This window comes from Henckelia pumila, chromosome 2, assembly GCF_033568475.1.
Source record: "Henckelia pumila isolate YLH828 chromosome 2, ASM3356847v2, whole genome shotgun sequence".
Taxonomy (NCBI): domain Eukaryota; kingdom Viridiplantae; phylum Streptophyta; class Magnoliopsida; order Lamiales; family Gesneriaceae; genus Henckelia; species Henckelia pumila.
Genome location: NC_133121.1, coordinates 136,827,600 through 136,851,839, shown reverse-complemented (window position 1 = coordinate 136,851,839; position 24,240 = coordinate 136,827,600). Strand labels below are relative to the sequence as shown.

At 37.8% G+C, this 24,240-nt stretch overlaps 1 protein-coding gene across 2 annotated transcripts; it reads left to right on the top strand.

The window, feature by feature from the left end:
* Positions 1-18,907: 18,907 nt before the first annotated feature.
* Positions 18,908-23,553, top strand: LOC140883041 (uncharacterized). 2 transcript variants are annotated; one of them, XM_073289339.1, is made up of 4 exons: positions 18,908-19,068; positions 19,770-19,976; positions 21,889-22,457; positions 23,242-23,553. In XM_073289339.1, exons 3-4 carry the CDS (start codon positions 21,916-21,918, stop codon positions 23,453-23,455), a joined length of 756 nt encoding a protein of 251 aa, XP_073145440.1. In that variant the 5' UTR covers positions 18,908-19,068; positions 19,770-19,976; positions 21,889-21,915; the 3' UTR covers positions 23,456-23,553. The 2 variants fall into 2 exon arrangements, with proteins under 2 accessions (XP_073145440.1, XP_073145439.1); XM_073289338.1 differs by having other exon boundaries at positions 19,770-22,457; positions 23,242-23,552.
* Positions 23,554-24,240: the final 687 nt, after the last annotated feature.

Genomic DNA, 24,240 nt, shown 5'->3' with positions numbered 1-24,240 from the left:
CTTGGATTTGCAAGGGAACACATTTTCAAAAATGAAGCATTTCTTGATTCCATTATTGTATTCTTATGAATGTCAGGTATTTGAGATTCATATACAATAAATCGATAAGCGCTACTATTGTGTGCATATCCAATGAAAATGCAATCAACAGTTTTAGGTCCAATCTTGACCTTTTTCGGAGTAGATACAACTACTTTAGTAAGACACCCCCACACTCGCAAATATTGATATGAAGGTGTTCTTCCTTTCCATAACTCATATGAACTTTTATCTTTCTTCTTTCGGGGTACCTTATTTAAAAGATAATTAGCTGTTAGAACAGCTTCTCCCCACATGTTCTGTGATAAACCAGAACTCAATAACAGTGCATTCATCATTTCTTTCAAAGTGCGATTTTTCCTCTCTGCAACACCATTTTGCTGATGAGAATAAGGTGCAGTTCTTTCGTGCCTAATACCATGTTGAGCACAAAACTCAGCAAATGGTGATTCATACTCACCTCCAAGATCACATCTTAGCACCTTAATTTTCTTGTCAAGTTGGTTTTCAACTTCACTTTTATAGTGGACAAATTTTTCAATAGCTTCATCTTTACTTTTAAGAAGATACACATAACAATATTTTGTGTTATCATCAACAAAAGTAATGAAGTATTTATTTCCACCACGCGTTTGTACTCCTTTTAAATCACATATATCAGTGTGAATTAAATCAAGGGGTCCATTATTTCTTTCAATGGATTTAAAAGATGATCTTGTTACTTTTGTCTCAACACAGATTTCACATTTGTGGTTTTTATCAATATGAAATGTGGGTATGTTTTTCAAGTTAATTAATCTACGAGCTGTATCATAATTAACATGTCATAGTCTATCATGCCACAAATTAGAAGACTCAAGCAAATAAATAGAAGCTTTCACTTTATTTATTTTCGGCTTAATAACCATTACATTTAGCTTAAATAAGTCATTACAAACATAACCCTTTCCAACAAACATTCCACATTAGGACAAAAAAACCTTATCTGACTCAAAAACAATACGAAAACCATGCTTATTCAAAAGCGAACCAGAAACCAAATTCTTTCGAATTTCTGGCACATATAATACATTGTTAAGAGTCACCTCTTTCCCGGATGTTATTTTCAAGATCACTTTTCCTTGTCCTTTGATATCAGAGGTAGCAGAATTGCCCATAAACAATTTTTCACCATTCTCCGATTCATCAAGAGTAGCAAATATGTCCTTGTCATAACAAATATGATGGGTGGAACCCGTGTCGATCCACCATTCCATTGGATTTGATCCAACCATATTTACTTCAGAAATGACAGCACAAAGGTCCATGTTTGAAACCTCTTTAGATATGTCCTCCAAGATATTTGCCTCAAGGTTTCTTTTCGGTTTCTTGCAGTCAGCAGACTTGTGGCCCGGAGCGCCACAATTATAACACTTACCAAGAAACTTATTTTTGAACATATCCTTCTTTGGACCCAACTTGGAGCCTCCAGCAGCAAATTCCTTTGCCTTTGAGCTTTTCTTCTGCTCAACAATATTAGCCTTTGCGGCACTTGGAGAATACAATCGTTTTTCAGAACTCTTGTTGTCTTCCTCGATACGAAGTCGAACAATAAGTTCTTCAACATTCATCTCCTTTCGTTTGTGCTTTAGATAATTCTTGAAATCATTCCAAGTCGGAGGCAACTTCTCAATAATAGCTGCCACTTGGAAAGTTTCACTAAGCATCATGCCCTACGCGTGTATCTCATGCAAGAGCACTTGTAGTTCTTGAACTTGACTGATCACTGATTTAGAGTCAATCATCTTATAGCCCAATAATCTACCGACAATAAACTTTTTAGCCCCGACATCTTCGATTTTCTATTTCCGATCCAAAGACTCTCATAGTTCTCGGGACGTCTTTTTCTCACTATACACATTGTAGAGCGAATCAGCCAAACCATTCATGATATAATTTCTACACAAGAAATCTGAATGGTGTTAGGCATCAACAACATGAGTACTGTTCACATCTCCCTCAACACATGTGGGAGTTTTCTCTTTGAAGAACTTGGATAGATTCAAGGTGGTCAAGTAAAACAACATCTTTTGTTGCCACCTTTTGACATTCAAGCCTTCGAATTTTTCAGGCCTGTCGGCATGGGTCAGAGGCACCATAGCAGCAACAGGAGGAGTCATCTTTGTAGAATTTGAGTGAGTAGAAAAAGCATCCATATCAAACTTGAATCACGTAACCGAACCACGAAGGTAAATAATCTGTTTTAAGTTTGTTGAACAAAACTGTTACGTGAACTTTTATCAAACTAGAGAACACTGTTAACATATAACAGAACCGAGGTCTGTACTAAGTACAGTTTCTTTAAAACAGATTCGTCCCCTCTCGGATGTGCTCGGAGGATCATGACGGAAGTCTATTTCCCAGGATACAACTATAAAACCCTGTAGTCACCTAGCACGAAGGTACTACACCGGCGAACTGAAATTGTACCGTAACGATATCACGTAGAAGAAGAAAAGACCGAAGCGTCAGAAGCATGCATTCACGAGGAATAGTGCATCAGTTTTTTGAAATAAAAGGCAACAAGAGCATAAGCTAAGGAGCTTCAACAACGTAGCAAAGCAACAGAAGGCAGCTATAATTCAGAAGCAAAAGAAACGATTCATTACAGATGAGTGCGAGAGCAGAAGACAGATGAAGAAGGAATGAACGAAAGCTTCTGTTTTTCATGAAAGAAAGCAGCCTTCCTATAGGCATTAAAGTACACGGTATCAGACAACAGCAGCCAGACAACTTACATCAACCAACCTGGCATAATTAATGTTCATCAATTGGTGAATTAAATTTGGAGGGGCCTCTGAGCACATGGAGGGAATTCAATAAAAATTCCGTTCACATCTAATTTTTCCAACAGTTTCTGCTTTAGACTTCTCTTGTGCCTTTTTTTTTTTCTTTCAGATGTCGTTACTGATGGCTTACTACCTATATTTATTTACATCTTTGATGATTTATTACTCTAATTCTATTACAAAGGGATGTTGTTTTCTCAAGAAAACAACACCAATAAAAAAAGATTTTGTTCATAAATGCATGTCATATGAATTTTGAAAATCCTCCTCGATCATTAATCGCATTTTTTTCATTTAAAGTTATTAATGGAATGACCAAGTATGTCATATTTGGCATTAAAGAATGTGAAACTGATTTTGGATTTAATTTTCCGAAAAAACAATTTTTAAACCACAACATACCTCTATTTCATGATTAAATCATTTATCTGAACTTTGGGAGACAGTGCAAATATCGTGCATATTTCGTTCATTCGGTAAACCTTCCATTTTATCTCAATAGAGAAGATAAAAACAGAATTCTTGGAATTCTTGATGACTTTTTTCCTGAGGTTGCTTTTATGACATTTTGCCCTGTTTTTGTTATTTTTGAATTTTTGCATTGCTTATATATGAACTCATGTTAGACTTGGGCTTCAAAGAATTTCCAAGTTTTGCAGATGGCAAAAATGTTTAATTTTAACGCAATCCTTATTTTTTTTATCCGGGAAAATTTGCGCATCTTAAGCACATATTTTGTACGCTATTATGAGTCATGGTCAAAGTATTTGGCTATCAAGATTTTTGCACAAGGTTGTAACTTATATATATATCTGTTTAAATTGTGTAAGATTTATGTTCTAGCCCAAGGGAAAAATATTTTAGCGTGGAGTTTTAGGTTGGTTTTTTGTGGTTTTATTTTTACGAACATATGTCGTGAATTTCCAGCCCACTATAAAAATGATCGTTATTTTGTTAGATTTTTCTAACCAAAAGCACTCTTAACATTTATCTACGACTACGAGACTTGGTCTATGATCACCATGTTTCGAAAAATATCAAATCAAGCTCATTTAAAAGATTTTGTCATTTTGAAGATTTAGTGTCATGTCAATACATATTTCTTTAATAAATATCCATGGAGGTTGTCATAATTTTGTATGGGTAAGCGCCAAAATATGGAATAAAATTCTCTTGGGTGGCCTAATCACAGCGTTTGGAGTTGTGTTCTCAAATGGCATCGTTTTTTCACTCAGTTTTGATATTGAATCCGTATTTCATATTTTCAGAGCTTGGTTGAAAGAATTCGGGTTTAGAACAAACTTGGGAGCTTGAACCGATTTTAGTCGACGAACGATTTGAATCACCGACGAACTTAGAAAGGTAAAAGACGACATTGAATTGAATGGGGTTTGAATACTCGAGTTCGATTGATTCTCGAGTCTTAAAAATCACATACTGCATGTTAATTTGTTGGTGTGAACTTGATTGATTTACTTTATTTACACTTGCATTCATATTGAGCCGAATATTTGATTCATTTTGAAATTAGACGATTTAGAGAGCTATATTGAAGAGTTTTTTCAAGTGCTAGAATACTTCTTATAGTTTCTCTGAAGTCTAGGGATTTGGGTTGTGCGACATCCACCCCGAATGGGAGTGTAGGTGGGTTGTTTGTAATGACTTGACTCCGGGATCGCAACCGAGTACCGATTGATATTTCGATTATCTGACTTGATAATCCCAAGTTTTGAAGTCATGCATACATCCACTCTCATTTTGAATTATTGATGATTGTTACATTTCAATATGAGATGTTTAATTGTGATTGTATGTCTGTCTCTTTTACTTGGAAATTATATTTCTAACCGGGTTGTCCGACTGTTGTTTTTGTTTGTATGTGTACTTGACAAGAGGAGGATCAGGAGCCGGATCGAGTTGTCTGGGTTAGCACGGGATGAGAATGATAGAAGTGAGACACCGTGTCGTAGGGTTGTGTTTTTTGAACTTGTATATTTTGATTAGTCGATCGAATCCTATCGTCGAACTTGATATGTTGTATTTTGGGCAGAACATAGAATATTGTAAGTTTAAATGTTGGTTTGTATTTATGCATGGATTTTAGTTGATTGGAGATTGTGTTGTTTGGCTTTTCCAGAAATCTTGCATTTTCTGTCTAGTTGGCCTGTATGCGAGCGCGCCTCACACGCGCCCGCGCGCGAGGAGCTTGAGGAGCTCGGGTTATTTTGCTCGCGAGGGTTCTGTTTTGGATACCTGCGCGCGCGCGAGACCAGCAACTCGCGCGAGCGCGAGCTTTTCCTGAGGGTTTTGTTTTGGAAACCTGCGCGCACGCGAGGAGAGCATCTCGCGCGAGCGCGGGGTCTTCCGCCGGGCACTGATGAGCAAGCCCCCGCGCGCGCGAGATAAAGATCTCGCGCGAACGCGGGTCATTTTTTTAAAAAAAAAATTTATTCGAGTTCTCTGCTCTCAGTGTTCGATTGTGTTAATTATTCGAGGTTAGACAATTAGAAAACGGGGTCTCATACTCTGAGGGCCCATTGGTTTATAATAAGTTCTGGAATAACAAATGTGTTGTTATAGTCATCCAAAACTAGCAACTCCAAAGGGCTGACTACGAACGAAGGTATGGTCCGAGAATCTATTTAAGTTTTGGAAGTCTTTATTAGCTTAGTTAAGGCTTATATAATTTGTGTAGTGATACGGTGAACTTTTGAATATAGGCTTGAAACCTAGGATTCTAATAGACTTGAACTAGCCTGGAGGTACGTACCCATTGACTGAGATTGCCAGCGAGTATTCATGTTTATATGTTGCATTTACTTGACATTATTATATGACATTATATATGATTTACCGCTTTTCATATTCATATGTCATGTGAATATACGTGTTGAGTCTGTACCTTGTTATGTAACACCCGGTATTTTAAATACGTAAATCCGCATGCATAATTAGGGTATTTAATTATTTAAATTTGTGATTTATGGGTTAAATAATTATGTGAATTATTTGTGCATGATTTAATTTATTTTTAAGCATTTAACCCATAATTAATGATTTTTATGATTTTTAGTATTTTAATTATTTTATCGCGTAGACGGGACCGTGGACGGACGAAATGACAACTTTCTAGCCAATTAATTTCATGAACCTTTTTAGAGCCCTAAAATATTATTTTGAGTTTTATTATCTCAAAATTTTTAGTATTTAATTTTATATAATTTTAGGAGTCCATTTTTATTCAAAATAAGCCAAAATATTGACTTTTTAGTATTTTTAAAATTCCCTAAATTTATAATTTCGGGATTTTTATATGTTTAACTTAAATTATCAGATTTTAACTTTTATTTAGAGTTTTAAAACTTTATGTTTTTTTTATTTAAAACTTTTAATATCCTAAAAACCTATTTTATTAAAAACTCTAACCTAATCTACCCAAACCCATCGACCAAAAGCCATCAGCCGCCTCACCCCACCATCTTCATCATCTTCTTCGGCCAGACATTCTCCAAGGTAGTTCCATAGCCACGTTTTTGAAGGTCCAAAGCAGGTCGTCGTCGTCCCGTCGTCCCGGAATCGTCATCTACTTTTATTTCTCTTCAACCGACGGTGAAAGGCATGATCCCTTCTTTATTTCTTTGTATTATATCAGTGTATAACGGTGTGTGTGTATGCATTGGATTCTTTCAAGAATTTTCAGAAAAACAAGTGTGTTATGGTTTGAGGAGTTCATATTTTCCCATTCTTGTTGCATGTTCACGTTCTTTTGACATGGATCGGTCAAGGGCTGTTGGCTGATGGTTCTTAGGTTTGGTAGGGTCCTTAGAGTCGAGCCATGGCTGGGCTAGGGTCTGGATTGGGCTCGGCCGAACAGGTGAGGGCTGGAAGGGCAGATGGAGGCGCAGCTAGGGTTTCGAGGAAGGGGGTTCGGCTGTTGGCCTGTGGGGTGCATGGGCCGGGGTCATGGGCTAGGTTCGAACCGCCCAGACGTGGGCTACGTCTGGGCGGCGGGGCTCCGTCCAGGGGTGGCCGGAGCAGGGCTGCAGCAGCCCTTCGGCCGAGAAGGAGAGGGGAGGGGGGATCGGGTTTAGGGTTTTAGGTGTGGTCCGGGTCGGGTCTGTGGTTCGGGTCGGGTTAGTAGGGTAGTGGGTCGGGTTAAGTGGGTCCGGGTTTGGGTTCGGTGGGCCGGGCTCGAGTTTTTTTATTTTTAAAATATTTTATGAATTAATGGGTTTTTGGGCCAATTAATTAGAAATAAAATTATTTGGACTCCCAAATAATTTTATTTGGGCTTTTAAAATTTTAATTAAGTTAGTCCATTAATTTTATGGGCTTTTGAGCCCATAAAAGTTATTGGGCCAGTCTTTGGGCTTTTGGGTCCATTGGGCCAGTTTAAGTTGTTATTGGGCCTAGAATGTTTTATGGGCTTTAAATTATTTTATTGGGCTTAGAACAATTTTATTGGGCTTAAGTATGTTATTGGGCCAGATTTAAGTAATTGGGCTTGAGTGTTAGGGCCATCAGTCCAGGACCATCCATGAGAAATTTGCATGTGTCCTGATTATACATTTAATTATTTTTATGCATTGAAGTTATTTTAATATTTATATGTTAGTAAGAAATTAAATTAAATATATATGAAGGACACACATTTTATTTAAGTACATGCATTCATGAAATAATTTTATGCATAATTAAATGTTTAAGACTGAGCAATAATAAAATATTTTATGTTGGAAGTTGAAGTAGTGTGACAATTTAAGGGGGATTCGTCCCCATATGTGAACTATTGAAGGGCAGTTTACTGCCAATTTAAGAGGTGATTCGTCACCGCCACGTACGTTGGTTTCCACGCTGATCAGTATTTAATGTATGATTTAAGGTTACACTACGGATACAACCATGATAGTTAGAAATTTAACTGCTCAACCATATGTATGTATTATGTTATTTAAGTTAATTTAAGTTATGTTTATGCCATGATATTTTTAAGCATGCTCATTCATGTATATGTTATGTATTAATATTTAATTGTTTTAAATTATTTTAAACCCTTGTTATGTTAGCATGTTGGGCCTCTAGGCTCACTACACTGGTATGGTGCAGGTGAGTTCGTAGAGGAGGATGTAGCTCCTACCAGCGGCGAGGACCTATGAGCGGACATGCAGTGACCCCGTGACCGTGATAGATGTCTGAGTCATTGCATGTTTTAATTATGTCAGCATGTTACATTTTTTTTAATTATTTTTCAGTGGTTGTGGTTTTGAATATTTTATTTGAATATTTTCAGTGCATGCAAATTCTAAATCATTTTCTTATGCAGTATTTTTTTTAATTAAATGTTTGACTCAGATATTTATTTTATTTAAAGAATGCAATTTTTATTTAAGATATTTATTTATTTTAAATCTTTTTATTCTGTGCATGTATGTATGGGCATATATGTGCATATATTATTTAGTAAGTAATAAAAAAAAAAATTCCGCATATTTATTTATTTAATAATTATAGAGTTAGGGTCGTTTCAGTTGGTATCAGAGCACGGTCCTTGGAGGGGTCATTACTGCTATGCGAGCTCAAAAATCCACGCTACCGGTCTGTAAGTTTTAAGTGTTTATAGCATGATTTAATTTTTAGAATTTAAGTTAGCATTAATTTTAAACAACTTAGTTATGCATGGCGATTTACGTAAAGAAATATGTGGTGGTGCAGAATGCCTCCTAGACCGATGAACAGACGTGGAGGATCTCCACCTCCACCTCCACCTCCACCTCCGCAGAACCCTCTAGCAGCATTGGAGCAGGCCAATGCGAATATGATGGCAGGGATTACTGCTCTGTTGGAGCAGCAAGCTACTCGTCCTATGTTGTCCCATGAGGAGGACGTTGCTGAGAGGTTACAGAAGAAGGGACCCAAGGAATTTGTTGGTACCACCGATCCTTTGGTGGCCGAGGGATGGATTCGCTCTCTGGAGTCCATCTTTGCTTATATGGGGATCACAGACACCGACAAGGTGAACTGTGCGACGTACATGCTGAGGGGTGACGCAGCGCTATGGTGGGAGGGTGCTGCCAGGGGAGTTCACCTTCCTACGCTGACATGGACAGAGTTTAGGCGTATCTTCTACGCCAAGTAATTCACTGAGGATGTGCGCAGTCGCATGATCCGTGAGTTTATGAGTCTCCGTCAGGGGGACAAGACAGTGGTTGAGTATGTGAGACAGTTCGAGAGGGGCTGTCACTTTGTGCCTCTGATTTCAGATAGTCCACCAGAGAAGTTGAGGCAGTTTGTGGAGGGTTTGAAGGCGGATATCAAGCATGATGTTCGCATGGCAGACATCCTTACTTATGAGTCTGCAGTCAGTAGAGCCTTGCGTTCCGAGGAGGGTCGGAGAGAGATCCAGAGGGAGCAGCAGGGGAAGAGGCAGTTTCAGGCTGGGTATCAGCGACCATCTTCGCAGCCTCCTGCGAAGAAGCAGTTTACAGGGCCGGCTAAGGGCCCAAATCCACAGCAGAGGCCACAGCAGCAGAGGCCGCAGCAGCAGAGGGGCGGGGCCCCTAATGCCATAGCTTATCCTACTTGCCCGAAGTGTCAGAAGATGCATTCGGGACCTTGTCTGTTGGGAGCAGGAGTTTGCTACCACTGTAGGGAGCCAGGGCATCAGATAGCTAACTGCCCGAGGAAGAAGAACACCGCTGGTAGGGTGTTTGTGATGCAGGCCGAGGAGGTAGATCCAGACACCTCCTTGATCACCGGTATATCTTACCCCTAACATTTTAATAATTTTCCTTTGGTTAAAAATTTCGTCTTTAATTTGGAATTTGTTGTTATTTGGGTTATTTAACTGCATGTTAGAATAGGAAGCATGTCTTACTTGTGATTAGAATTAAGAATTAGTAGTGACTCGTTGGGGAAAATTTAGTAGTGGTATGAAACTGTTGGGAATTTTCTGCGTGCAGGGAGAATTCTAGTTGGAGGCAACTCCACGTTTGCGTTGCTAGATTCAGGGGCTACGCATTCGTTTATCTCCCTGGAGTTTATCAGGCGGGTAGGCATCACACCTGAGAGTAGTGACAGTGGGTATGATGTTACTATGCCGTCAGGGCAGATTATTTCTACCTCGAAGGTTATTCGAGGACTGGAGTTAGAGCTGCAGGGACACTCCATTCGAGCAGATGTGGTGGTTTTGCCATTGAGTGGATTCGATTTGATTTTGGGTATGGACTGGTTGATAGTCAATGGAGCTTCGATTGATTTTCGTCGGAGATCAGTGTCAGTGAGACCTACATTAGGCGACCCGTTCACTTTTCATGAATCTCAGAGCAGTGATATTCCTCAGGTGATATCTCATATTCAGGCGAGGAAGTTGTTGAGATGGGGTTGCCAGGGGTTTCTAGCGAGTATCGTCACGACTTCATAGCCATCTAGCAGACCATTATCGGAGATAGAGGTGGTTCGTGACTTTCCGGATGTCTTTCCGGAGGATGTTGCAGGAATTCCACCAGTGAGAGATGTGGAGTTCAGCATCGACTTAGTGCCAGACACCGTGCCTATCTCTAAGGCACCGTACAGACTTGCTCCTACCGAGATAAAAGAGTTGAAGGAGCAGATTCAGGAGTTGTTAGAGAAAGGCTTTGTTCGTCCTAGCTTTTCTCCGTGGGGAGCTCCGGTGTTATTTGTGAAGAAGAAGGATGGCAGTATGAGACTGTGCATCGATTATCGAGAGCTCAACAGGGTCACAGTGAAGAACAAGTATCCACTGCCGAGGATAGAGGATTTATTTGACCAGTTGCAGGGAGCTTCAGTGTTCTCCAAGATCGACCTGCGATCTGGTTATCATCAGTTGCGTGTTAGAGATGCAGATGTGTCCAAAACTGCTTTCAGGACACGATATGGGCATTACGAGTTCTTAGTGATGCCATTTGGGATGACCAATGCTCCAGCGGTTTTCATGGATCTCATGAACCGAGTCTTTCAGCCGTATCTAGATCAGTTCATCATAGTCTTCATTGATGATATCTTGATCTATTCTAGGAGCATCGAGGAGCATAGACAGCATCTGCAGACAGCCTTGCAGACTTTGAGGGAGCATCGTTTGTATGCCAAGTTCAGCAAGTGCGAGTTTTGGCTTGAGCAGGTGGCATTTCTGGGCCACATTATTTCGAGAGATGGGATTGCAGTTGATCAGTCGAAGGTTGAGGCAGTGCAGAATTGGGGTATTCCGAAGAATGCTTCAGAGATTCGCAGTTTCTTGGGTTTGGCAGGATATTATAGGAAGTTCATCAAGGGTTTTTCCTCTATTGCAGTACCCTTGACTTCCTTAACCAAGAAGAATGCGAAGTTTATCTGGAGTTCAGACTGTCAGAGGAGCTTCGATCAGCTGAAGGAAGCACTCACTACTGCACCAGTGTTAGCAATGACAGTACCACACGAGGAGTTAGTGGTGTACACCGACGCGTCTAAACTAGGTTTAGGCGCAGTTCTTATGCAGTGTGGTAAGGTTATTGCGTATGCGTCGAGGCAGCTGAAGATTCATGAGCAGAATTATCCGACGCATGACTTGGAGTTGGCAGCAGTGGTTTTCGCTTTGAAAATCTGGAGGCACTATCTGTATGGCGAGAAGTGCAAGATTTTCACAGACCACAAGAGTCTCAAGTACTTCTTCACACAGAAGGAGTTGAACATGAGACAGCGCAGATGGTTGGAGTTGGTGAAGGACTATGACTGTGACATTAGCTACCATCCGGGTAAAGCTAATGTAGTGGCCGATGCTTTGAGTCGAAAGTCGTCAGTGGTATCATGTTTGACCGTACAGTTACCACTACAGAGCGAGATTCAGATATTTGACTTGGAGTGTTATCCGAGTGGTCATGCCCCGAGCTTGTCAGTGTTGACGATGCAGCCAGTTCTGCGAGATCGGATTAGGGAGGGACAGTCTACTGATGAGGAATTGCAGCGATGGAGACACAGAGATGAGGCTAGGGGTAATCTCTTGTATACAGTGGAGGATGGTATCGTTCAGTACCATGGTAGGATGTGGGTACCGAACGTCGATCAGTTGAGAGCTGAGATTTTAGCAGAGGCTCACACATCTCCGTACTCCATTCACCCCGGAAGTACGAAGATGTACAAAGATTTGCAGCTATTGTATTGGTGGCCCGGGATGAAGAGTGACATCGGGAGAGTGGTGTCAGAGTGCTTGACTTGTCAGCAAGTCAAGGCAGAGCATCAGCGTCCAGCAGGACTTCTTAGACCTCTTCCTATTCCGGAATGGAAATGGGAGAATATTACGATGGACTTTGTGGTTGGCTTACCGAGGAGTGCCAGAGGTTGCACAGCGATTTGGGTGATTGTGGATAGACTCACCAAGTCAGCTTATTTCTTGCCCGTGAGGACTACTTATTCTTTGACACGGTATGCAGAGCTTTACATCAGAGAAATTGTTAGACTGCATGGCATACCAGTGTCTATTGTGTCAGACAGAGATCCGAGATTCACATCTGCGTTTTGGAAGAGTCTGCACACGGATTTGGGGACGAGGCTTTTGTTCAGTACAGCATTTCATCCCCAGACAGATGGTCAGTCTGAGAGGGTGATCCAGGTTCTCGAGGATCTTCTGAGAGCTTGTGTCATTGATTTTCGGGGCTCTTGGGAGACTAGACTGCCATTAGTGGAGTTTACCTATAACAGCAGTTTTCAGTTGTCTATAGGTATGGCTCCTTATGCAACATTGTATGGGAGGAGATGCAGATCTCCTGTGCATTGGGATGAGGTTGGTGAGCGGATTTTGCTGGGTCCCGAGATTGTGCAGCAGACAGCTGACATAGTGACTCAGATTCGAGATCGGATGAGGACTGCTCAGAGTCGGCAGAAGAGTTATGCAGATGCCAGACGACGAGATTTGGAGTTCGCTGTAGGTGACACGTATTCCTGAAGGTGTCACCGATGAAGGGAGTAGTGCATTTTGGCCGGAGAGGCAAGCTTAATCCGAGGTATATAGGGCCATTCGAGATCTTGGAGAGAGTTGGCACGTTGGCCTACCGTTTAGCTCTACCACCGGGGCTAGCGGCAGTGCACAACATTTTCCATGTATCCATGCTTCGGAGATATGTCTCCAACCCGTCGCATGTGTTGGATTTCGAGCCCTTGCAGTTGCCACCAGATCTAGTGTATGAGGAGAGGCCAGTGCGGATCTTGGCAAGGGAGGAGCGGAGGCTCAGGACGCGGGTCATACCGATGGTCAGAGTCCAGTGGCTGAATCACTCAGAGGAGGAAGCTACTTGGGAGACCGAGGCAGACATGAGGACACGCTACCCGGAGTTGTTCGGGTAAGTACTTTAATTTCGAGGACGAAATTCAATTTAAGGGGGGGAGAATTGTAAAAACCCGGTATTTTAAATACGTAAATCCGCATGCATAATTAGGGTATTTAATTATTTAAATTTGTGATTTATGGGTTAAATAATTATGTGAATTATTTGTGCATGATTTAATTTATTTTTAAGCATTTAACCCATAATTAATGATTTTTATGATTTTTAGTATTTTAATTATTTTATCGCGTAGACGGGACCGTGGACGGACGAGATGACAACTTTCTAGCCAATTAATTTCATGAGCCTTTTTAGAGCCCTAAAATATTATTTTGAGTTTTATTATCTCAAAATTTTTAGTATTTAATTTTATATAATTTTAGGAGTCCATTTTTATTCAAAATAAGCCAAAATATTGAATTTTTAGTATTTTTAAAATTCCCTAAATTTATAATTTCGGGATTTTTATATGTTTAACTTAAATTATCAGATTTTAACTTTTATTTAGAGTTTTAAAACTTTATGTTTTTTTTATTTAAAACTTTTAATATCCTAAAAACCTATTTTATTAAAAACTCTAACCTAATCTACCCAAACCCATCGACCAAAAGCCATCAGCCGCCTCACCCCACCATCTTCATCATCTTCTTCGGCCAGACATTCTCCAAGGTAGTTTCATAGCCACGTTTTTGAAGGTCCAAAGCAGGTCGTCGTCGTCCCGTCGTCCCGGAATCGTCATCTACTTTTATTTCTCTTCAACCGACGGTGAAAGGCATGATCCCTTCTTTATTTCTTTGTATTATATCAGTGTATAACGGTGTGTGTGTGTATGCATTGGATTCTTTCAAGAATTTTCAGAAAAACAAGTGTGTTATGGTTTGAGGAGTTCATATTTTCCCATTCTTGTTGCATGTTCACGTTCTTTTGACATGGATCGGTCAAGGGCTGTTGGCTGATGGTTCTTAGGTCTGGTAGGGTCCTTAGAGTCGAGCCATGGCTGGGCTAGGGTCTGGATTGGGCTCGGCCGAACAGGTGAGGGCTGGAAGGGCAGATGGAGGCGCAGCTAGGGTTTCGAAGAAGGGGGTTCGGCTGTTGGCCTGTGGGGTGCATGGGCCGGGGTCATGGTCTAGGTTCAAACCGTCCAGACGTGGGCTACGTCTGGGCGGCGGGGCTCCGGCCAGGGGTGGCCGGAGCAGGGCGGCAGCAGCCCTAGAAGGGCTGCTGCACGCGGCGGCCGAGAAGGAGAGGGGAGGGGGGATCGGGTTTAGGGTTTTAGGTGTGGTCCGGGTCGGGTTAGTAGGGTAGTGGATCGGGTTAAGTGGGTCCGGGTCCGGGTTCGGTGGGCCGGGCTCGAGTCTTTTTATTTTTAAAATATTTTATGAATTAATGGGTTTTTGGGCCAATTAATTAGAAATAAAATTATTTGGACTCCCAAATAATTTTATTTGGGCTTTTAAAATTTTAATTAAGTTAGTCCATTAATTTTATGGGCTTTTGAGCCCATAAAAGTTATTGGACCAGTCTTTGGGCTTTTGGGCCCATTGGGCCAGTTTAAGTTGTTATTTGGCCTAGAATGTTTTATGGGCTTTAAATTATTTTATTGGGTTTAAGTATGTTATTGGGCCAGATTTAAGTAATTGGGCTTGAGTGTTAGGGCCAGCAGTCCAGGACCATCCATGAGAAATTTGCATGTGTCCTGATTATACATTTAATTATTTTTATGCATTGAAGTTATTTTAATATTTATATGTTAGTAAGAAATTAAATTAAATATATATGAAGGACACACATTTTATTTAAGTACATGCATTCATGAAATAATTTTATGCATAATTAAATGTTTAAGACTGAGCAATAATAAAATATTTTATGTTGAAAGTTGAAGTAGTGTGACAATTTAAGGGGGATTCGTCCCCATATGTGAACTATTGAAGGACAGTTTACTGCCAATTTAAGAGGTGATTCGTCACCGCCACGTACGTTGGTTTTCACGCTGATCAGTATTTAATGTATGATTTAAGGTTACACTACGGATACAACCATGCGATGTTAGAAATTTAACTGCTCAACCATATGTATGTATTATGTTATTTAAGTTAATTTAAGTTATGTTTATGCCATCATATTTTTAAGCATGCTCATTCATGTATATGTTATGTATTAATATTTAATTGTTTTAAATTATTTTAAACCCTTGTTATGTTAGCATGTCGGGCCTCTAGGCTCACTACACTGGTATGGTGCAGGTGAGTTCATAGAGGAGGATGTAGCTCCTACCGGCGGCGAGGACCTATGAGCGGACATGCAGTGACCCCGTGACCGTGATAGATGTCTGAGTCATTGCATGTTTTAATTATGTCAGCATGTTACATTTTTTTTAATTATTTTTCAGTGGTTGTGGTTTTGAATATTTTATTTGAATATTTTCAGTGCATGCAAATTCTAAATCATTTTCTTATGCAGTATTTTTTTTAATTAAATGTTTGACTCAGATATTTATTTTATTTAAAGAATGCAATTTTTATTTAAGATATTTATTTATTTTAAATCTTTTTATTCTGTGCATGTATGTATGGGCATATATGTGCATATATTATTTAGTAAGTAATAAAAAAAAAATTCCGCATATTTATTTATTTAAAAATTATAGAGTTAGGGTCGTTTCATGTTATACCCTGACTATAGAGCCGCTCAGCTCTATACTTGTTATAGTCTGTCACTAGGAGTACCGCGACGACGGGGGCATGTATGTCTGACTACTCCGGTGTACTAGACGAGTATGGTTGTACCCAGAGGTTGATCCGTGAGGTTACAACACTCATGTGACGCCGATACTGAGCATGACTTATCATATGACCATTTACCAGTCATCATAGTTGCATGCATTATATACATATGTTTACTCATGTTTACATACTGGGTGTTAGTCGCTCACGTCCTAGTTGTTATTTTGGTCACCCCATTCCACGGGGCAGGCCGCAAGATGGATGGAGTTGGTGGTTCGAGGCAGGACTAGGGGCCAAAACTTTCAGGGGTTTTGTTATACAACAGGATTCGATATAGCTGTATTATATTTCAAACAGTTTTATTTTAAGTTTTATTCTATTATATAAAAGATGAACACATGGTATTAACTACCTTCGAGGATATCAAAATATTTTATTTTATAATTATCTCTTCCTATCCACCATCCCACTAAAAAGTAAAAAACTTTTCACTCACTTCATGTTTAACTTTAAAAAAAATACATGTGAAAAAACTTATCTTTTACACACGCAAGACGTGCGCATTTTTCATTAGTGATAAAGTGTGGACCAACAACTTAAACTAATAAAAGTGTGTGACGAAACATTTTTAATTTTTTCATCCATTATTTTCTTATTATTAAGCAGAAAATATTCTCAAAACCATACGTGTGAGTATTTTCTCGTATGGTGTATCATGTATGTGTGGAATGTGTTCAAATTTAAAGTTTGATTGTTCTGATCCTATCGATTTTGTCATGATACCAAAGTCCTAAATTCTAGACCACATATTGATGGCTATAATTAACAAGACCCAACATATTCTGGACTGGACTAGGCCTAATTATTTTGGATCATATCGGGTTAGACCCATTATAAACGGGCTCGGGTTGAAATATTTTTTCGAGATAACAATAAAAGTGATAAGTTCTTAGTATGGTAATTGGTATCCAGATGAACTTGAGGAGTCCAATTTTAGTTGATCATTTAGTGATATCCCTAGGTGATTTTTGAGGAGTTCATATATTGCATTTAAATTGCTGCACCAAAATTTGCATTCGACATTGACGACAATTTCTCGATATGTCCATGTATAGAATCTAGATTTCTAAATTCTTAACTGGTAATTGCAGATTGATATCACCACTGTGTGAATTGAGTCATGCGTGTACAACTATCATAAGAGCTTGCATATATTTCTTTTAATGTTCTTTGAGTGGGCCCTTGATTTAAATTTTCTTGCATTTTGCGAACTAGTGATGCATTGATACGCCTGAGGCAAAAAAGCATGTAATGTACGTCTTCCTTAATAATATGTGATATAACTAACCGTGACAGAAGTCACAAAATGGTTAACCTCAATATTTTTTCAGATCAGCTTGCATTATTAGTCTTCCTTGAAAGAACGTTTACGACTAAATTCGTAAACTCTGAAAGAATTTAGCATGCATAAACCATTTATATAACATCGTAAGAATGACTAAAATTTCGTATTTAATGGTACACTATATATGTTGTCTCTTTGATGTCGTGCTTCCTTTCTTTAGAGGGACATTAAATGTGGATATACAATTTCACTTTAGGGATTCACACAATATTGCATGCATTTAAAATTATTATGTATAATCTCTCCATTGGTAAACGAGTAATAGAAAATCTACCAACGATATTTTCCAATCTTTTATCTTTGCCATTCTGCTTTAGACTTCTCTGTGCCTTTTTTTTCTTTCAGATGTCGTTGCTGATGGCTTACTATCTATATTTATTTACATCTTTGATGATTTATTACTCTAATTCTATTACAAATGGATGTTGTTTCCTCAAAAAAACAACACCAATCTAAAATATGCAAACAAAATACTACTATCAATGTGTATGCCAATCAGACTGTTTGAATATCAGATATGTCTCGACGACCGATTACGAGACAGACAGTCACAGTTTTTCAGCCAGAACAGGAGAATGTAGCACCGACAGTGCCACCAGCAACAGAAGTTCCTAGAACTGAACAGGACAGTACGTCTAGAGATATGATGAATGTCACAGTTACGCCTATGGAAAAGATTTTGTTCATAAATGCATGTCATATGAATTTTGAAAATCCTCCTTGATCATTAATCGCATTTTTTCATTTAAAGTTATTAATGGAATGACCAAGTATGTCATATTTGGCATTAAAGAATGTGAAACTGATTTTGGATTTAATTTTCCGAAAAAAAACTTTTTAAACCACAACATACCTCCATTTCATGATTAAATCATTTATCTGAACTTTGGGAGACAGTGCAAATATCTTGCATATTTCGTTTCATTCATTCAGTAAACCTTCCACTTTATCTCAATAGAGAAGATAAAAACAGAATTCATGGAATTCTTGATGACTTTTTTCCTGAAGTTGCTTTTATGACATTTTGCCCTGTTTTTGTTATTTTTAAATTTGTGCATTGCTTCTATATGAACTCATGTTCTAACTTGGGCTTCGAAGAATTTCCAAGTTTTGCAGATGGCAAAAATGTTTTAACGCAATTCCCATTCTTTTTTATCGGGGAAAATTTGCACACTATTATGAGTCATGGTCAAAGTATTTGGCTATCTAGATTTTTGCACAAGGTTGTAATTTATATATATATAAGACTCGAATATAAAAGGTTTATTTTTTTTTATCATTTATATGTCTAATGTTGTTCTAATTGTTTGCTAAATTAATTACAACAAAGTCAATGAAATAATAATTATATATATATATATTTAAAACAATCAATTAATTCATGCACAATGTATTACCAAGATTTTTTGGAAAAAAAAAAATACAAAGAAATTAAGTTACACCAAAATCTCCTGATAGGTAATTCAATGATAAATCTATACTTCAAATTATTACTCTAAACAAAAAAAAAATATTTAAAGAATCTCCATACACTTTATACACTTATTATTATTATTCCTCAAAAATATTAAATAGTAGAAAATTTTCTTAATTCAATTCAGAGGCGTAGTTGAAGGAGGCGAGCTTTGGGAAGAATGCGGTGCCAGCAGAGAAATTTTCAACGATTCCATGGTTAATGGCGTGGAGATACCCCACATCTTCTGGGCAATCTCCTGGCCTCATAGTGGAGAATATACTCCTTTACTCGTCATTTTCTGGTAAATGTTTCAAATCATTCTTTTTCCAAACAATAAAACATCGATTTGTGTAACTGTGTATATGTTTTGGTACAAGTAGCCGGAAGTAACTGGTTCTGTATTGTGTATATTCTAAATGCAAGACTGGATAGTATATAGGTCATTACTTGGCCGTCGAAGGGTAATTTCTGAGAGTTCGGGAACAAAGAAATTAAAATTAACTATTCGGGTTTGGGGAAGAAAAGATAGTGGTTTTGTAGAAAATGAACAGAAGGGTCTTCAATTAAAGCCATTGTAGCTGTTTAGCCAGGCCAATTGTTAGATGTTTGAAGGCGCTCCTAAATTTTGAAGGTTGGCTGCATGGATTTCATATGAGAAATCTGTGCATAAAAATTATCATGCATCATTCGTTGTGATTTGTTTCGTGTCGGGGTATTGATACATGTAAGAAATGCCAACACCAAATTGATGTTGTCTTGCGTGCATATAGCAAACTTTCTTTGATGAATTATCACCGGTGAGCTTTGATCGAATTTGATGCTATGTCCCTTCACCGGAGTATCTGCAGTTATGAATTGGCCTTTCATCTAATTATTTGATGGTTATTGTTTATATTTTTTTCCTCAGAAGAAGCATTTTTTATCTGTCAAATACACGACATTTCCTATCTATTTTCTTCCAGTTTGATTAGTTTTTCTTAATGTGATGTTGATTCGTATCAGGTTGATGGAGCGGGGGAGGTATCATGAAATTGTAGTTCTGCTTCAAAAAAGAAATTCTCAATTATAGAACTTTCTTATGGATTTATATTCCTTTCCTTTGGTGAGAATCTGCTTCCAGTGCATCTACCCATCACAATGATGAGGCTGGATGCTGGCGATTAGTAAACATGATGAAATGTCCCATAATGGCCTGCTTGAGGATGTATCGTAAGAAATTATATGCCTTGACCCAAAAATTATTTCTCTTATTTTTCATCTGTTTGATCGAATGTTGCTTCAGGCCTTTTTTCGAATGTGGATTACATATTTCTATATCTTGAGATCTTTCTAGTGCATCTTTAGTCAATTTGACAAAATTCCTCTATTTTCATTTGGGGGAAGTATGTTAAGCCGGTTATCGATAATGAATTATAGTGATGGGTGTGTTGAATTATGTTTAAAGTTTACATAATTTCTACCATAAACTCTAAAATTTTCAGTTGTATTGAATCGTTTGTGGCCAGTCTGTTTGGATCATAAAGCTTGTAAATCTAACATTTGATAATGTGTATTACTTATTAGAAAACTCTCTTCCATAGTAATTTATGAAGGTGAAAATACTTGATAATCTGTCAGGTTCTTGGATGGTTAAATACTTTCATCATTCATGAGGAGGAGAATTGCACTAGAACTAGAGTAGCACACTCATGCCTTGTTATTATTGCAGTTCTGTTGTCCATCCATTGAGGGAAAGCCAATTCTTATACCAGTGGAAACGAAGCGATATCCTGTGTATTGAAACTATATTTCCATTGTGTCCCTTAGCTTTCTTTTAAATAAATGTTGTCGAACCTGATCAATATAAATTTATTAAAGAATTATTTTGTCACTACCATAATATTTGCTCTGGCTGGCTGCTGCCGTACTTGACCAATACTTGTAAATTTGATGGATTTTTTAAAATATATTTCACAAAAAATGAGAGTTCATTTTAATTCTTTAGGTTTTTTTTGGGCAATATAGACCATTGAAATTTATCACATTTAAAGGCATGTGCAGGAACCAAATACCCATACAACCCGCTATGAATGAAGTACTATTATGTGCCAGTATAAATGTGTGTGCGTATTGACACATGCATGGCTTAATGAACGATTTTTAAGTGTTCAAATATTTTCTAGGCTTCATTAATTAAGCTACGGTTCCACAATAGAAATCTTAAATATGCATGCTTATTTGTGAGGTAGCATGTGGACATGTGGTGCGCTCATTGGATGGACTTTGAGGGGCAAGGAAGTGATATAACAAATTGACAACTTTCTTAGTATGGTACCTCAGATGAACTTGAGGAGTCCAATTTTAGAGAATTCATTCAGTGATAACCCCTTGGTGACTTTTTGCAAATTTAGATGTTTCATTTAAATTGCTGCGTCAAAATCTGCATGCAACATTGACAGTTCTCACTATGTCCTTGTATAGAGCCCATATTTTTATCTTCTTAATTAATTAGTATGCAAATTAATATCATCATTGTGTGAATTGCATCATGCATGTAAATATGTCATGAGTCTACAAATACCAGAAGAGCTTGCATAAATTTATTTTAATATTCTTACAGTCAGTCTTAAAGAAATTTGAGTGAGCACTTGATTTAACTTTGCTTAAATTTTGCAAACTAGTGATGCGTTGATACACCAGAAGCGAATAAGAGCATGTAATGTACTTTTTCCTCAATAATATGTGTTATAGCTAATTCTGATTGAATGGTTTTACTTAATATTTTGTCATATTAGCTTGCATTATTAGTCTTCTGAGAATGTTAATGACTGAAGTAGTATACTCTGAAAGAATTTAGCATGCAACAACGATTTTTTTAACAACAGAAGAATGGCCTCATATTTAATAGCACCCTGTGTGTGCTGTCCCTTTGATATCGTGCTTCATCTTTTTCGATGGACATTAAATGTGGATACGCAATTTCACTTTATGGATTCGCACAATATTGCACGCTTTTGAAATTAGATTATATATACTCTCCACTGGTAAACAAGAAATAGAAAATCCACCAATATTGTTTTCCAATCTTTTATCTTTACCATTCGTGAACAAAATCTCCCCTTTGTCTTTGTTTTTGCTTTAGGCTTCTCCGCGGCGTGTTTCTTTTCAGATGTCGACTACGGATGATATCCAATCTGATACAAAACCCAATGGTCATGCGGATGGTGGTGATTTTCGCCATCACCACCACCGTCGATCTCGGTGGTCCTCTATGGCGTGCAGTAGTGGTACTGAGGCAGATGGAAACAACCTTTACTTTTCAGAAACTGACTCAGATGTCGTCACTGATGGCATGTCTGTTGCCCTAATAGATGAGCCCCTATTCATTTGCAACTCTTCTAGAGGGTCTCCCAACAATCTTTTAACTCCAAGAGGCCAAGTGAGATTAGATTGTCCAATCCTCCAAGGGTCAGAGGAAGAAGAGGGTGATCTAGAATGTGGCGAATCGGATTTGTATTTGCAAAATAATGGAGAAGAGAGAGGATTCAGATGCAGGATTTGTCATCTAAATTTGGAGGGAAATTATGATGATAGTCAAGAAGAGGAAGATTCTAAAGGGGTTCGAATTGAATTGGGCTGTAGCTGTAGAGGGGATTTGGGGGTCGCCCACAAGCACTGCGCTGAAACTTGGTTCCAACTTAAGGGAGATCCGTGAGTGTCAATTCATATGATTTCTATATTTATTTGATGATTTTTTTTTCCTAATTATCAAATTGATGTTGTTTCCTCAACAAAAGGATTTTGTTCATAAATTCATGTCATATGAATTTTGAAACACCTGCTTGAATATGAGTCGCATTTTTTCATTTCAAAGTTATTAATGGAATGACCGGGTATGTCATTTTGGCATTAACGAATGTGAAACTGATTTTGAATTTAATCGTCCCAAAAAACACCTTTTTAATCCATAACATACCTTTTCAATGGCAGTTTGTTGCATATATATAAGACTGCATTTTGTTAGTACTTTTAAACATGGGAGCCTCTCTGTTACCATGCATTTGTCCAACTCAAGTTAGAAAATTCTCCATCATTAGTTAGCCCCTAAATGCTGCAAGAATTATTAATCTTGTTTGTCACATGTTAAACCAAATACCACCCTGAATTTAACATGAAAGTTGCTTAGTATATATACTAGATTGTCTATCTGTGAATATAAAGATATATAGTTATGGGAATGACAACCAAAATTATTGCATGATGACATAGCAAAACCATCATTTTAGGATGATTTTATAACTTATTAGAATTGTCTTGCATCTGTTAATTGAAAGCCTTTTTTTACTTTATATCAGAAAAAATAGATTTAGAGTATAAATATCATTTTCATGATTAAATTATTTATCTGATCTTTGGGAAACAGTGCAAATATCGTGCATATTTCAATCGCGCAGTAAACCTTCTACTTTTATCTCATGAAACCTATTTAATGCAGAATTTGTGAAATTTGCGGTTCCATTGCCTTGAACGTTACAGTTGAGCTTGAAAATGAAGTAATCAACATAGAAGTGGCATCGCAGGCTTCTGAGGCTGGCTCTGAGACCCGTGGGCTTAAGTACGGTCATCTTGTTATGACCTTTATGGTCGCGTTCATGGTTTTGACATTTATCGTATCATATATTTTTCACGTAAAAAACCTTAACAAATAAGATTAAAAAAAATCATGAGGAATTCTGATAACTTTCTTCATGAGGTTGTGTTTTTTTTTTTTTTAACATTTCTAATTGATCATGAGACTTTTTTGTTTATTTTTGGTATGAATCTCGAGGTGAACAATGTACTTTGTAAACTATTTGTGAACAATATTTATAAGCACTCCAAATATACTTGGAAGGATAAGTTTTAAAAAAAAAAAAAAAAAAGTTTGACAACGTTCATTTATTAAAATATTTCTGTATTTTTATTATTATTATATGCTCCCATGTTTCACTCGGGCAAAAAATATTTAACACAAACCCAAATTTGCACATTTTTTTCATCCGCCAAAATTTGCGCATTTTAAGCACAAATTTTGCACATTGAGCCCAGGGTCAAAGTAATTGGCTATCAAGATTTCTGCACAAGGTCGTAATTTATATTTTTTGGGGTTAAATTGTGCACATTTTTATGGTCTAGCCCAAGGGAGAAATATTTTAACGTGGAGTTTAGGTTGGTTTTTTGTGGTTTTATTTTGACAAACATATATCGAATTTTCACCCATTTCTTTCTAGTTTTTCGTACCAGTTATTTTTTTATCCTTTTCTTTTTAAGAAAATGAAATCGTATGCTATACTTTTGTATTCCAAATCAATTGTTTAAATCCCATTAGTGTGCAACGATACATTTTTACTAACTATACATTTTTCCTCTTTAATTTTAATCTTTTAACCATTTATAATATTAATTGAAACATCTCGTCCAAGCATCAAGGCTTAAGCAACGTCACAGCTGAGCT

What these genes read in the sequence shown, in the direction of transcription:
- LOC140883041 (XM_073289339.1), top strand. Translation starts at nt 21,916, where the DNA reads ATGTCGACTACGGATGATATCCAATCTGATACAAAACCCAATGGTCAT. An exon ending in TTCCAACTTAAGGGAGATCC is followed by an intron (nt 22,458 to 23,241) that starts GTGAGTGTCAAT and finishes TATTTAATGCAG; the next exon opens with AATTTGTGAAATTTGCGGTT.